We start from the raw sequence: 16,767 nt of genomic DNA on the forward strand, positions 1-16,767 counted from the left end.
GACACAATACTTTTGCTCAATCGTTTCAAAACCACACCTTTGTCCACAAAACATCAACTGGACCTAGTGCTGGTCAGGTCAGTACTGTATCAATCTTTGAGGTTGAGCCCATAATTACTCTTCTCAAATTTTTAACGTTGACTGCCATTCCATAACGAACTGGAAATAAAGCGACTTGATATTTTTCTGAATCACTTCACCACACTGCAAACAAACAAAAATGCACTCTAAACGTCTTGGCAGGCGCTGAGCACGAACGTCTGATACAACACATAACACCCACACATCACCGCACCGACAAATTGTCTTCTGCATCCTTATCCCTAGTGGGGTTATCTTAGGTTGATTGTCAAACAATGTGCACCAACTTTTCTTCAAGTAACGGCACACTATTCCCCTATGTAATTTCAGGGGAGTGTGCCCGAGGAAAGGGAATATCATTCTTTGCGATGCTTATATTACAATATAACGCACCGGACGGCTGTGTATCTGTGTACATCCATTTGCGTTTATTTTATACTACAATTATTACATTATGCTATATTCACGTTAACACACAGGAAGTGGGCTCTTGTTGGATTGGAAAAAATAAAACACCACAAGTAAAAATTATGAACGAAGAACATAAGTTTAGAACAGGTCAATGAATTAGACGTAAAAACTCAGAACAAGCGAACGAGGACCACATGAACAAGATAAATATACTCATACAGGAGGGCTGCACCAAAGCTTAACTTTTTCTAGCACTTCAGTTCGCCGTAAGTAAATAAGGAAGTTATTTAGTATTTTTCATATTGTACGTGTATTTATCTAACTAAGATTACAATTATATGTAGCATAGATCATACAGTGCAGAGTTTACTTACACATTTTGATACATGTAAGCAATGATTGGTCAAATTAACCTATGAATGTATTATGTATCGTTTCATTTCGGCCAATTGGTCAAAACAGCACTGTGAATAGGAAGTGATACTGTCACAGTTAAGAAACCGAGGCCAGGTCTGGTACGAAGCAAGAGATGTGCCGTCAATATTCTGAATATATTTTTTGTCCATTCATTCTTATGTTAAGACTGCAGGCTGAAATATCTCTTACATATCGAAAAAAGAGTCTTAACTGTTCTGATCCTGCCCTGCAGATACTGCAAGCCTGAGCAATGTTAAGTTTTTAAAGTTAATAAAAGGACCGTCAATGTAGCAGGATCTTCCTCGTGTCATGAGTTTATTTCGAGCGCAACGGAAGTTAATAATAACAAAATAGTTTAGTGGGATCCTAAAATACCACTGATTTAGTAAAGGAAGTATTTGAGGTAAAAATTTAAAAATGTTCATACATGTGACTAGTTTGATTTCCCCCCAATAGTTTTTTCGTTATTTCTGTTAGGAAGCACTGTATTCGATCCCACTACCTATCCCAGCCACCTGAGGGTACCAAGTAGGGAAATTTGGGTTTTGGGTGGAGGAAACGAGCAAAAATACTGATTTATGAGAGAATTGTTCAGATCTGCAGAGGAAAGCAACTAGATCGAGTTTTTTCACCTCACCCTAACTAGATATAAACCTAACCTAATGAGACTTGATCTAACCTAACCTAACCTAACTTAACCTGTGTGTTACCTAACCAGGGCTTTTGCCCCCCCCCTCCCCCTCCAGGCCCCCAGACCTGTCAGTAGGGTGTGTATTATCTGATTTGGAGGGAAAGCCCTGGCATGTATTGCTCAGCTGGGTGTAAAGAGGCCCTAGTTTTTTCCATCAAGGATAAAAATTAAGAGGCAAATTCAGCTAAAATCATAATGGGTAACTTGCAGCAATTATTTACAGAGATAATTTTTTTTTACTCACCCACATATGCCATATAAAGAAATATTGTGTGCATGGATGGATGCTTCAAAATTTTATCCATATTTGATATATCAAACATACAGTATGTGTCAGCAAGTTATATTTGTAGAAGCTACAACTACAGCTATACACCAGAGAGAACAATCTGACATGAATGCACACCACCCAGTATAGCTACACACACAAAGAGGAGACCAAAAAGGAAGCAAAATACTAAAACCGCTCCTCAACCTAAACAAACCTCAGCTAACACCTGACAAGACTATTTTCAACACAGCTAAAAAACAGCATTCCTAGACATAACATATTCACCCTCTCTCCATGGGAATCCATTCATAATCTTTCTTCATGAAAAAGAAAGAAAAAAAAAAGAGAAATACAAAATAACTTTGATACCTTTATCATTTACCAATTTCTATCCAGAGACAAGACAGTAAATTAGATCACAACGACCATACAGAAAGCTAACAAAAACATATTTCAAGAGGCTTCATGAAAAAAGTATGACTCCAGCTATACACAAGAAATAGCTACTCTCTTAAAAAAATGAAATAAACTAAGGAGCAAGTTGAATTCCATGGAGCAAGACAAAGAAATACTCATCAACCACATAAAAACATTACAAAGCAACCAAAATAAAACTGGGAAACACATAGAAAACATTTATGGGAAAACAATAACAAACAAATTTGGATTACATTAAAAACCACTAAAAGCTAAAAAAAATGAACTCGCCGTATACTTGTGAAGCAGTTGGAAAATTTAAATGAAAAATACCTATCATCAAAGCAGCAGCACAACAACATTAACACACTATCCATATACCAAAAGGCTTTTTCCCCCTTATAAGGGAGGTAGCCAACCAAGATATGCACCTATCCCCCACCCTTTTCCATACCCATTATCAGGCTTTTCTCCGAAACGTGTTTCAAACCTTCAACTCCAGATAACAGGAAGTAAAAAATGTATGCAAGCTTCCCAGACACAAATGACACTTCCCTTTTCCTCCTAAGATGTAGAAAATATTGTTCTACTCTATATACATATGTACAACTACCACTGGCTTTTTCCCCCTTACAAGGGAGGTAGCCAAAGTCAAAGGCATAGATCCACTCCCACCCATTTCATTCCCACATACTCCACTTCCATTCATCACCCTTCCCTCCCTCTTTTCTTGGCTCCTTCCTGCATCTTGCTCACTGCCCTGGGTCAGTAGCAATGTAGCAAGACACAGCATATCCATAGCAAGGCTGCTTCATTTGATCGGCAAACCCCCCCTCTCCTTCCCCTTGTGCAGAAAAAGAGAAGACAAAATATCATTCACGCATACTCCCTCACCCCCCATCCCCCACCCACTCCCATGCATCACAGCATCATCCTTACACAACCATTCTCCACTCACCCCTATCTTCTGTCTTTTCCCTTCCTTCCTCAACAGACATCCCTTCTTTCCCAATGCTCCTTTTACCTCATCTATCCATCTTGTCTTTGGTCGCCCCCTCATGTTCACTCCTACCACATCTGCATTCTACAACTCTTTTACTAATCTTTCTTCACTCATTCTATCCATATGTCCAAACCATCCCAATACTTTTTCATCAACCCCATTTCTACTCCTGCTCTCCTCCTCATTTCTTACTCTATCTTAGTAACCCCTACCATACTTCTCAGGCATTTCATCTCAAATATATTTAAGCTCCTCCTCTCTTATGTTCCATGTTTCTGCCCTGTACATTGCTGTTGGCACAATCATTCCTTCATACAGTCTCCTCTTAGCATCCATTCCCAAATGTCTATTTCTCATTCATCCCCCAATGCATTTACTTCCTTCTCATAATCTACATTCTACCTCCCCCTTCACTCCTCCCTTTTCTGCCATATTCGCACTGAAGTATCTAAAGCTAGCTACTTCCTCCAGTCTCTCTCCCTTAATACTCACTTCCAATTTGCTGCCATTCTCTCCCCTTTTATTTCTAATCACTTTACTTTTACCCACATTTATCTTCAACTTTCTTCTTTTGCCCACCTTCCCAAACTCTGTCACTAACTTCCTTAATTCTTCTTCTGATCCTGCTACAAGCGGAGTGTTGTCAGCAAACAACAACTGCCTTATCTCCTATTTTTCTCCATTTTCTTTAACCATCTCCAATCCTCAGCTCCTTACCCTTGCGTTTACCTCTTACACCACCCCATTCATGTATGAACTGAACAGCCAAGGTGACATAACACATCCCTGGCGAAGTCCTACCTTTACCTTAAACCACTCACTCTCTCCATTTCTAATTCTAACACTGACTCTACTGCTCTCATAAAAACTCTTGACTACTCTTAACAGCTTTCCTCCTATCCCATATATCTGCAATACCTCCCACAGTACGTTCCTGTCATACACCTTTTCCAAATCCATAAAGGCCTAAAAAACATCCTTACATTTACCTAAAGCTTTCTCACATATCTGCCTTACCACAAAAATCTGACCCACACATCCCCTGCCTGTCTTAAAGTCCACACTGTTCTTCACCAATCACTCCCTCTGTTCCTCTCCTAATCCTCTCAATCAAAACCCTCCCATAAGCCTTCCCAACTACACTCAACAAACTGTTCCCTCTGAAACTAACACACTCATATTTGTCCCCTTTTCCTTTGTAAAGAGGAACTATACAGGCACTCCTCCAATCCTCTGATACTCTACACTCTTTTAGACAAACATTAAACAACCTCACCAGCCAGTTCACCATCACTGTACCTCCCTTTTTTACACTCCACATGACATCCATCTAACCCAGGTGCTTTACCTGCTCTCATCAGTTTAGTAACTGCTTTCACCTCATTTTTCCTTATTTCTCCTCCATTTTCCTTATTCATCACTGTCATTTTCTTAGTGCTTCCCACTGCAACTACTTTCTCTCCCCATCCTCCTTTACATTTAGCAACTCCCTAAAAAAGGTAATTGGGAGTCCTTGGATGAGGACTCCTGATGACCTATCCTACATCTCCTCATAACCTCACTTTATAAGCAGTACAGGTCTGTCCGGAGATGTTGTTCTTCATCAGATCTTTGCCAACAGCAACCTCTCAAGATATATAGTGATAGTTCTTTTCACCCTGAACAAGCCTTTGAGAGAGGGAAAAAAAATCAGTGTTTGTGTCAACAGGTTTATTGTACTGTTACATAGATTTATCATAGTTGTTGGCACCCATCAGCATCTATCACTACACCCAATTGCATGATATTTAAATCATGAATGATTATGTTCAAACCTTGAACTATGAGAGTAAAAAGTTATTCTTGAAACTGAAGGTATTGAATGTCAAAATAGCCAAAGCTATTAGTGCAGTTGACTTAAATCAAAATTGTCTACATGAGAACCTGTGCCCAAGAATTATATATATGTATATGTATATATTAGTATATATATAAGCAGTATAACTTCTTTCAGACAAGTTTTGTCAAAGACTCAAAGACAAGACTTTTATTAGCATTCTTTTTGGCTACCCCCCGTGTAGGGAAAAAAAAAGCCTTTGGTATGTGTATATACATATATATATATATATATATATATATATAATATATATATATATATATAAGCATTGTTGATAAAGTGAATATGGATTTCTTTAATTTTTTCCTCATTTGTACTCTAATTTACTAAGATGTTAATGGTATATATTTTTTTTTTAAACTGCACCATCTTCTTCAGGTATTAGTTACTGCGGGACCTAATGAATACAGATGAAGAAATTCACAACCAAAACAACCTTACCTCTTCAGAGGAAGAAGAATCCAAATTTATGGACAAAGGTATTTTATCTCAAATTAAGTGTATTGTAATATATGAAGAATCTTTTTCATGACTTGAATAATAGTGATTGATGCCTCAAGTTTCACTACAAATCTATAACAAACCTACAGCCCCACACTGACTGGCAACAGCCCTTGGGGTCTCTCATAGAGCTTACTGAGAAGAAACTTCAGGTTGTTCTCTGTGTTGTAATAGTTTGGGACAGTTTCTGTGTCAGTAGCTTGTAGTACTGTGTGGAAGTGAGCAGTCTGTCAGCTGTCTTTATGTAAAAAGTTGGAAGAAATTCATTTGAAGTCAATAGATCTTGGGTCAGTTATGGAGACCAAGTGTACCTCCACACAGAGGTGAGGTTTGTGGTGGGTTTTGAAAATAGTAGAAACAAAATTATTCTGATATCGGTGTTGCAGGACACCACTGGCAGGTACCTATTATCAAGTGAATTCACCACACCTAACCTAGAGCATAATATCAAAGCTTTCATCTATACAAACAATCTAACAGATATTTAGCCCAACATTTTATCTACAAGATCGTAACCAAAAACACATATTTACCTCAACAACCTTGAACTATGGCTGAGCCAAATCAGAATGTCTACTTCCCCCCAAAAGTCATTATTGATGTTACATCTCTGACTATCATGAACCAAAGAAACTCCCAGCAGTTATAAATGGCCAATTTCTCTCACTGGATAAATCCCTAAAATGCTTTTGATAGACACAAGCTTCACCTCATACATCGAAGACCTGACAGTGAAGGCAAATAAAAAGCCGAACTTACTGTGAACAGTGGCAAATGCAAGACTTGGACAGCAGAAACATTTACTACTTTATACAAATAACTCATAATGACAACAGTTAGGTATTATACAATTAAGATAAAAACAAGGACATCTTACTAATAACACAAAGTAAATCATTAAGAATATTGACTGGCTGCCTTAAAACAGTCTCAATAGAACATCTACACTTAGAAACCAAACTCATTTCCATAGAGAAGCACATAAGAATGATGGGCACACAATTCCTTGTAAGAGCCCTCAAGCCCAGCCATCCCTCCCACTATAATACACAAACACAGTCCACTGAATGAAAAGATAACAACATTCTCCTCAGATATCTACAATCACCTGCCCCCCAACACCTGCCAATATGTCCTTATAAAAATGTATATCCACTCAGATCACAAAATCAAGCATTACAAATTGGTGACCAAGGCAAGTTATTTCAAGGTTATGATTCTCCTGCAAGAGAGACATCCATGGGGTGATGGACTGATTGATTGATTAATTGACCCATTAATTAATTCATTTCCAATCAGATGGAAACTTAATGAATCCAGCTCCAGTTGGTAAACTTAGAATGTGTTGCGAAGAATTGTCAGAAGAATCTAAAGGTATGATAAATTAATGTTATAGTAAATCTGCCTATAATCATGTGGGATCATGCTTTCATACTGTAGAATGTATTGCTAAATGATTCTATTCTGTATCACTTTTTATATTTTGGTCTACAGATCTTTACCTCTGCACTGCTGTACCTGAACTGAACCACTTAATCACTCCTTTGGAGCTTTATAGAGACTGGATTGCTCCCAATAGACCAGTTATTTTCAAAGGCGCCTTTCGGTCTTGGCCTGCAATAAAGAAATGGGATTCTGAATATCTTCGGTAAGTCATTTATAAAAAACCTATTACAAATTCTCATACAAAAAGTGTTCATTAGTACTTGTTAGTTACATTTTATGTTAAATTACTAAATATAAAAGTTTAATTGCAGAAATAAATTGGGTGAGAAATCTGTTACTGTGGCTGTGACCCCAAATGGATATGCAGATGCACCCAATGAAGGATATTTTGTTATGCCAGAGGAACGAAGCATGAAATTTAAAGATTTCCTGGACATAATGGAAGATCCATCTCAAACAAAAGGAGTAAGGATTTATGAATTATATTGAAACACTAGAGAAATATGATACTCAAGAATGGATATAGTGAAAAATGTGGAGGTGAAGCAGAAAACAGGAGAGGAAAGAGATGTTAGGCAGAGAAGATAGTGAGTGCTGAGGTGATTTGGGTACATGGAAAAAATGAGGTTGTTGGGCCTTGCTTCACAGTACCTCACTGCATTGCCCTTAACTCTAGTGTGGCAGGGGACAGTGATAACACTTCATATATGAGGTGTTGAAATGAGAAGGATGTTAAATAGGTTTTAATTGTGTATAAAGTGACAGATAGGATTGATTAAAGGATATTAGGATAATGTTATTAGGATGATTAAAGGATATTAGGAAGCTCGCTGGATCAGTGGGTTTGGGCGTTGTTACTTGCGGTGAAGGTCGAGGGGAGGGAAGTTCGAATCCTGCCACCAGCGAAGTTGAACCAAGGGCATGGTTCATTAAATTCCATACTACAAAGCCCTCTGTGAGGGGCATCGTCCTAGCCTCCTGATAGGGGGGAGTGTGTGACGTTAAACCATATCATCATCATATCAGGATGATGTGGGTACATGGAAAGAATGGGTAAGGAAAGACTAACAAAAAGGGTAGAGGTGGATGGAGTAAACTTAGGGAAAGACTGAGAATAAGGTGGATGGAGAGGGTGAAAGGGGATACAAGAGGAATGTTTGTCAAACAGGGAAAGGAGAGGTAGAGAGATAGGCGAGTGGAGAGTGGAATTTTTTCTTATTTGCTCTGTGAATTAAATTTTGAGTGGTTGAAGGAGGGGGGGAGTAAACCAACTTTTTTTTGCTCCTGCTGCATTGTCTCTAACCTGAGCAGTGGATGAGGGACAAGGATGACTCTCCATCCACAAGAAGCTGAGTTAGAAGGTACAACAAATGGGTTTAAGATTGGTATGTGATTGATGGAGGGTGGGTGTTTACATTTAGTTGGCCACCCTTATATGGGAAAAATGCCTTTTGGTATATGTATGTATGTATGTATGTATGAGTGTATGTATGAAGTGGGTGTTTGACTGGGCCATCCTTTTATAAGGGTGTATTTACCTAGTATTTACCTAGTTGTATTTTACTGGATGGGAACTATGCTCATTGTGACCCGTTTTCATATCTCTCCACGTCCAGTTTAGTTTTGAACTCGTGTATAGTTCTGGCATTTACTGTTTCACTGGTGTGTGTGTGTATATATATATACTAAATGTATGTATAATTTTGTATGGGTGATTCTATCTTACTTATATTTTCAAGTGATGATTGATATTGATTTTATAGACATCATATAGAAGAAAATGTGACAATCAATTTTTCAACAGGTTTTTTACATACAGAAGCAAAATTCGAATTTAACAGATGAATTCCAGGAGATTATGGAAGACACAGCAGAAGAAATCTCGTGGTTTTCAGAAGCTTTGGGAAAGGAGCCGGATGCTGTTAATTTCTGGATGGGAGATAAAAGGGCCGTCACCTCTAGTAAGCATAATTTTTTTCTTTTTTGTCTTTTAGGGCGGTGGGCAGGGTGCAGGGATGACCCGTCATCCAGGAGGTGCTCAGATGAGAGGGAGGGTGGGAGGGGGTGTGGAGTGTATGTAGGGATGAAATGGGTGGGAGTGTTTTTATGCCTTTCCCTTTTTGGCTACCTCCCTTGTAAGGGGGAAAAAGCCTTGGTATATGTATGTATGTATGTATGTCTTTTCATTTCTTGTTATCATATTTGACAAGACTATTTCTTCCTTGAGTGAATTTTGGGCTAATACAATAGCTGTTGCTAGTTACCTGGGAGCCAAGAGTCTTCTACTAAAGATCTAAGGCAATGGAGTGATTGATTGATTGATTTTACCATGTTGTGAAGATGTTGGGGTAAACCAACTCAAGCTATTAAGTCTTGGTATGAAAGTACATTTTCTCACTCCATTTACTTCAACCTGAACAGTGTGACAGAGGCTGGGGATGACCTTTCATCCTTGAGTTGCTTGATGACAGAAGTCTCAATTGGGTTTAACCTCTTCAATACGAATCAAATATTTGCACGCACATCAAGTTGCCTTATGTATGATGATGCATGATGAGGGAGCTTGCTGGCCTAGTGGGTTAGGGTGTTGTTACTTGCAGCGAAGGTTGAGGGAATGGCAGTTCAAGTCCTGCCACCAGTGAAGTTGAACCAAGGGCATGGTTCATTAAATTCCATGCTACAAAGGCCTCTGTAAGAGGCACTGTCCTAGCCTCCAGATAGGGGGAGTTTGTGACGTTAAACCATATCATATCATGATGATGCATCACAATACATGCATTACTAAATATAAAGTTGCTGCTATTATACTCGCTGTCTTTCACCCTGAATAAATATAAAGTCACAGAAAATGTGATCAAGTCTGTTCACAGAATACAGGGGTCACTCAGCTACAATTACAAAATAAACATAATCAGGAAGCCAACATTGGCATCTCGTATACCCTACTCATGGCTCATGACACGTACATAGGCATCATTGTATTCAAGAGGTTAAGTGTATGACCCTCTGGCACAGTCTGGAAATTGGCACCTCCTTGAGGATGTGGGGAGTGTTGTGTTCATTTGACATCTGCTCTGGGGCTTGGATACAGCTTCATCTCCTTGCCATCTCAATGTTTGGTAGAACCCTGAACACCATATCCTTCATACTACATTTCACAAATGCCACCAACACAGTGCAACCAGAAACATACACCAGCAGCATACTACTCAAACATCTATAACAATGCATCAACTATACCACACAAAACATCCACTAAAAAACACATACCCACTCAGATTACCAAACAAGCCCTTCAAGATAGATTGTCAAAATCAATACTTCAATAACAACCTCCAGACAAGTCCCACAGGAATAACACCCCCAAATCTGACAAGAACCATTCAGGACATCATCCAATATTAAAACAGTACCAACACAGAATTGGCCTGGTCACAGATTCAAACTACCCAAGATGCAACCACTAAACAGAGGACGCAGAACCCCTCATAGAACAATGACCCAAACTAAATATCCTCAGAACTGGATTGGCTCTAAGTACCACATGCTGTGCATACCACTCAATCAATCAATCAGTCAGTTGCCCCTGGTCTCTTTTGTAGAAAACCCATGGCCTCCAGGAAACTGGAAAGAGTCTCCAGTCAGGACCATAAGTTACTAAGAGATGAGATATTTTGTTATTGTCTGGGGATTATTAGTGTGGGGCATAGTAGTAGTGGGTGTTCTGTGTCTTCTGTGTGGTAGTTGCATTTGGGGCAGTTTGAATTCATGGCCAGGCCCATTCTGTGTTGGTACTGCCTTAACTATGGATGGCATCCTGAATGCAGGTATTCTAGTGTGGTTCACGTCTGGTGTGGGAGGACTTTCTCTGTGAGACTTATATCTGGGAATTGTTGTTGGAGTAGGCCTATTGAGTTTGGTGATCTTTCTTGAAGGACTTGTTTAGTTATCTGGGTGTGAATGTATTTCTGTGTGGATGTTTTGTGTGGTTTCAGTGATAGGTTGTGGTAGATGTAGTCTTTTTGTTGCTTTCAGTTGGTGATGCTTGTGAGATGTATTGTGAAGTGTGTGTTGTTTAGGGTTCTGATGTAGAATTGTGTCCTTGTCATTTCCATTTGATGCATTATGGGGGTTATCCCTGTGATCAGTCAAAAATATCTGGCACATTAAAAATTTTTTGTTAAACATTTCAAAAATATCTCTATGATGGCAACACACCTACCAAGTTAGCTGTATTTTGATTCTAACTTTTTATACAAAGTAAAATAGATAAAATATTGGCAGCCTCTGGCAGCCCCATTGAATAAACAATCTGTATATTGATATAAATTCAAAATCTCGATAGCCATTTCTGTTTTGGGTACTAAATTGTGTATATTAAGATATCTGGCAACTTTTCCCACCCTCTAAATCACGCCACAAGCCATTATCTCTGTAATCCCTCAATTTCCTGTCAACAATTAGAAGATCGCTTCTTAGCCACCCACACACGAATACGATTATTTCTCCAGTACCTTATACACACAAACAGCAGGCAAACCTCAAAAAATGAGACCATTTCCATGAGAGAGAGCATTCTGAAAGAAAGCGTAAGCAAATAGAGTGTGTCATGGGTGACTATGCGGCTAGGGCCTTTTAAAAATGGTGTCACGCATTGCACATATTTAAATACCCTCTCCTGTAAAATTCGTATTTTTGTTTTTTATTAAGTAATATCTCTAGTTCTATTTGACCAATTTCAGTCATTCTTGTGGCATTTGCAAGGGAAAATAAGCATGTTTTAATTTGGTCAGTGTGAAATAAAAGAAACTGTAACCAATTTTTTATTTTTTTTTATTTATCGAAACAGAACTTTTACGTCATCTTTTCATTACTCAAATTAAAAAATTCTTTAGAGAACAGAGATGAGAGTTAGATGAAACATGACTTGACCAAGTTGTTACGAAGACTCTTATCTTTCATTTCCTGCCTAGCTGATTGATGTGGAAAGAGTGTCTTACATGTCCAATTATAGGAGTGGTTTCTATGCCTTTTTCTTTTTGGCTACCCCCCATGTAAGGGGAAAAAATCCTTTGGTATATGTATGTATGTATTCACTGCTGTGTCTTGCAACACTACTTCTGACCCAGGGCTGTGGACAAGATGCAGGGATGACCCGTCATCCAGGAAATACCAAGATAAGAGGGAGGGAAGAGGGTGGAGGGGAGTGGAGTGTGATAGAGATGGAATGGGTGGGAGTGGTTTTTATGCCTTTGTTTTTTGGATACCTCCCTTATAAAGGGGGAAAAAAGCCTTTGGTATATGTATATATATTCACTGTGTTCACTACACTATCTTCCCTATGTGGGAATGATAATTCTTTTTTAGGATTTATATTCTATTGGAAAGGGTAAGTATACATAAGTTCACCATAGAAATTGGAAAACTGATGACACCTTCACCTATAAGTACTGACCTCACTCCCTTATTGGGAAGATTTTGGTTTCTGTAAGTAGGTGTCCTATAGAGATGGTTTTGGTGCATCCTGTTATGACTCTTGGTGTTCCATTCTAGGGTGTTTATAAATTGTTTATGTTCAATTTGCTAATTGTGGGGAATCATGCTGTAGTGGCATATTCTAGGTTGGATCTTATAAACTGTTTATAGATGGTTATTAGAGTTTCTTTTTGTTTCCCAGTTTCTCATACCACTCAGAAGACACAGAATATATAATCTTACTTTGCCTAGCATTTACCTTACACCGGCTGAGTTTACTTGTAAAGGATCTTCCAAGAATATTTAGGGTGTCAGAAGGAAAAATTGTGTATTTTCATAGGAAATGGTATAGCTCTATGGAAGATTGTGTTGAATATGATGGTCAAGAAATTGAGTCTTGGTGGTAGTGAATGACACCAGATCTTCTCTTCCTCAGTCAGGTATGATAACAAGGTCAGAAATCGGGTGTTCTGCAGTGATGCTTGTAGAAGAATGGAGCTCAGTTTAAGAAAGATGTCTGGAAAATTACATAGAAAGATGTAGTGTTATCAGCATTAAAGTGTATAGGAAATGTGTAGTCAAATAGGTAATTTATGAGTATGAAGAAAAGAGTAGGATGTTGAACAGAAACCTGTGGGAAGCTAGAGGTTGAACGAGAAAGGGAGCTGGTGACAAGTAAGTTAGGAAAAGCACTACGTGAGGATGAAGCCGTTATTGGTACAATGCTTATTTGTACTTGAGAAAACTCAAATGAGTGAAGCTTTGCACTAATAGAGAATTCATGGTGCTTTTCCTGACTAGCTAGAGGTTATAGACATGGGAAAAGAACAGTCTGCAACTTTGGAATGGTTGATAAACTAAGTACAGATCCCTTATAGATACAGAATTAAGGGTATTGATAGGTTTTGTAGATGAACAGTGAGGAGATGATTCTCTCCAATACAATATCCATCTCATAGGGCCACAAGCATGTCTCAATAATTACCCTTATTATTAATTCCTAGACCCTCTTATGCCTTTACTTTTTTAGGAATGTCCCCTGTGGGGCTACAGGGAGAAGGATGCCTAGTCCTAATCCCTGTCCTGTTTTTGTCGCCTCTTACGATTCAAGTGGGAAGACTTGGTGGCAGTATTCTTTCCCCCCACCACAGCTTCTGACCCAGGGCAGTGGGCAAGATGCAGGGATGACCTGTCATCCAGGATGTGCCAAGATAAGAGGGTGGAGGGGAGTGGAGTATGATTAGGATGGAATGGGTGGGATTGGTTTTTATGCCTTTATTTTTCGGCTGCCTCCCCTATAAGGGGGAAAAAGCCTTTGGTATATGTATGTATTAATTCATGAAAACTGATCACTTTCTTTATATTTTCAGTGCACAAAGACCATTATGAAAACATATACTGTGTAGTGAAAGGCTTCAAAGACTTTATACTTTTGCCTCCAACGGACACACCATGGATACCATACAAGAAGTTTCCTGCTGGAAGATATAAAGAAATTGAACCTGGACAATTTATTATTGAAGAAGATAAAGAGACTGGACTAGTGCCTTGGGTGGTTATTGATCCACTTCAACCAGATCTTCACACTTACCCGCAGTATAAAAAGGCTAATCCTATAATTTGCAGAGTCCATGCAGGGGATGCTTTATACCTACCATCTTTGTGGTATCACCATGTGCAACAGTCACATGGATGTATAGCTGTAAATTATTGGTATGATATGGAATTTGATATAAAATATACGTATTACAAATTTTTACAAAATCTTACCTGGAAAGAACTGTGATAATAAAGGAGATAACTATGATGTACAATTTCATTCCTTGTAACATTTCCAATCCTTTTAATCAGGGAGAGCCAAAGAAAACAATGTAGTCTAATATGTTTGTATGAATTGGGAAAAAAAAATGGATTATTGGTGAGAGTTTTGTATGGCCATAAATTAAGATTAGAACATTATTAAATTGTATACATTATTGGTATATCTTGGTTTAGAGCTTTGGGTAGGATAATTTACAACATATTGTCAAAAAGAAATTCAGAATACCACCATTTGGTATCAGTGTATGATGTCAAAGGACCAACAATAAGTGTCTGTAATTAGTGGTCATAAGAGACGTACTTTAGGAAGAACCATTTCCCTCTCTTCAAAACCCATCAACACCCTCGCCTTCATCTGGAACCCTAAGCTGACACTCGGCCTCTGGACTGGACCCAAAGTGTTTCTTGTTACATTATTTCCAGTTTTCACATAAGGAGAGCTGACAACTGGGAACAGGTCCGCTCCCACTACTTCTGTAAGTAGGTGACGCAGAAACAATCCCACACTAATACAATGCAGACACCAAACTCCCCCATAAATTAGTTCAGCTGGTAAATCATGCCCAAGACAATTATTAATATGCCTAGCTCACCACCCAATATTAAAATAATACAAACCTTTTCCCTCTCATAAGAAGGGTAGTCGAGTCAAAGCATATACCCACTCTACATCCATTTCCCACACACATCCAAAAACCCATTTGTTGTCCTTCAAATCTTAGCACCTTGTGAATGAAGAATGAAGGGTTGTTCCCATCCCCCACATATATACTCTCTGGGTCAGAGGCAATGCAGCAAGGGTTGGTTTACCACCACCACTTCATTATATGGCAAACCTCCCTTCCTCATCCTCTAATGAAATTCATGGAGCAGATAAGAACACCCTTTTGTATGCTAGTAAGTATTGTATATTTTGTTAGGAGCAGGGACGGTATTACACCACAAAGGTGGAGTTACAAAAGTGGTAAAAGAGAGAAATAATTTATGGAGGGTAGCAGATTGGTAGGATAGTGAAAATTAAAATTGAACAGCATTTTCTTTTGAGTGGAGACTAGTCTTCATTCATAAAGGAATATTATATGACTCCGGTCCATAGGGAAGTTACTAAAATCCCTAAGATACTGACTATAAAATTTATATAGTTGGTACCCAAAATGAAAATGAGGCAATGAGGCCCTGCTGTGGATATGTTGTCTTGCTGCATTGCTTCTGACCCAATCAGTGGGTGGGAGTTAGAGATGACCATAAAAAATAAAAAAAATGTATGGGAGTGTGATGGGTGGGGGGGGTGGCTGCATATCTTGACTGGCTACCTCCTTTATATGGGGGAAGAGGCAAGAGGCACTTGGTAAATAGACTGATAGACCACAAATAAGGTTGCTGCCAACTTTATTAACTAGTCTGAAAGGTGAATTATCTCATTTTAGTGGCTGGTTAGGAAAAGGTACAAATCTCCACAAGTTGGACCACTAACACATACAGAATGTTGTTTAATATTCTGCAGGACAAAGGCACACTGATGCACATCCATCGGGTCTGCAGCACTTGGCTGTAGAAGTGAAAGGCCCCTCTCCTAAGTGCTTAGAGGCACTCAGACTTCCCTAATTAATTTGGGAGAGAGTTCACGTGCCTGTTCCGGGTACTAGTAACATGGCAGGAACTGCAGACAGACCTTGAATGGAACTCAATTTGAACAAGTATTGGGGAATTGAAACCTTGAAATTTGGTCAGGCGTCTGCAGGGCAGGATTTGTCACCTGTAACAATATTTAAATGACCAGGCCAATTGATGACATCTAATAATCAAATGTGAATAGTAAAATATTAGATGGGAAACTTATAAAAAGCTCACTTCCAAATATTTTCATAAACAAACGTAATGACTCCCAGTAGATGTATCAGACGCTTAAAGTTTCCATTTGTTAAAATTGAAGATTAATGGAATTGTAAGTAGTGGAATCATTATGGGGCCATCATTTATGAAAGCACAGATTGGGCAGTTCAAGCGCCCACCACGTGATCCAAGGTCATGGTGAAACTCGTTTAGAAGTTGCAAGATCTAACATGACACATTATACTGATCATGAACTTTCCTGAATTTACTGAATACACATTTGAATCGATTTCATGACCACCATCCTAATAGAAGGTCGAAAGCACGTTGTATTTCTTATTAATATTTTGTAAGCAATCCTACATTGCGGAAGGCTGCGTACGTCTAGACTTCCTCATGGGTTACGCTGACTTAAAATGCAATGCCTTTGTTCATTAGTTTGATTTTATGTTCATATCAAGGATATAACGGTCTATGCTACAACCAGAACTGCAATGATATCTTAACCCATTCATGTCCAGAGT

General features: G+C 38.7%; 1 protein-coding gene across 4 annotated transcripts; it reads left to right on the forward strand.

Moving 5' to 3' along the window:
• Positions 1-258: 258 nt before the first annotated feature.
• On the forward strand, positions 259-14,396 carry LOC143039507 (bifunctional peptidase and (3S)-lysyl hydroxylase Jmjd7-like). 4 transcript variants are annotated; one of them, XM_076209641.1, is made up of 8 exons: positions 259-341; positions 561-758; positions 5,546-5,646; positions 6,968-7,042; positions 7,163-7,316; positions 7,426-7,579; positions 8,919-9,075; positions 13,960-14,396. In XM_076209641.1, exons 3-8 carry the CDS (start codon positions 5,568-5,570, stop codon positions 14,373-14,375), a joined length of 1,035 nt encoding a protein of 344 aa, XP_076065756.1. In that variant the 5' UTR covers positions 259-341; positions 561-758; positions 5,546-5,567; the 3' UTR covers positions 14,376-14,396. The 4 variants fall into 4 exon arrangements, with proteins under 4 accessions (XP_076065756.1, XP_076065754.1, XP_076065757.1 ...); XM_076209639.1 differs by lacking the exon at positions 259-341 and having other exon boundaries at positions 370-758; XM_076209642.1 differs by lacking the exons at positions 259-341; positions 561-758 and adding an exon at positions 936-1,007.
• The last annotated feature ends 2,371 nt before the right edge of the window (positions 14,397-16,767 follow it).

Source organism: Oratosquilla oratoria, chromosome 26 (assembly GCF_046742065.1).
Source record: "Oratosquilla oratoria isolate Oo_2021 chromosome 26, ASM4674206v1, whole genome shotgun sequence".
In the NCBI taxonomy this organism is placed as follows: Eukaryota; Metazoa; Arthropoda; class Malacostraca; order Stomatopoda; family Squillidae; genus Oratosquilla; species Oratosquilla oratoria.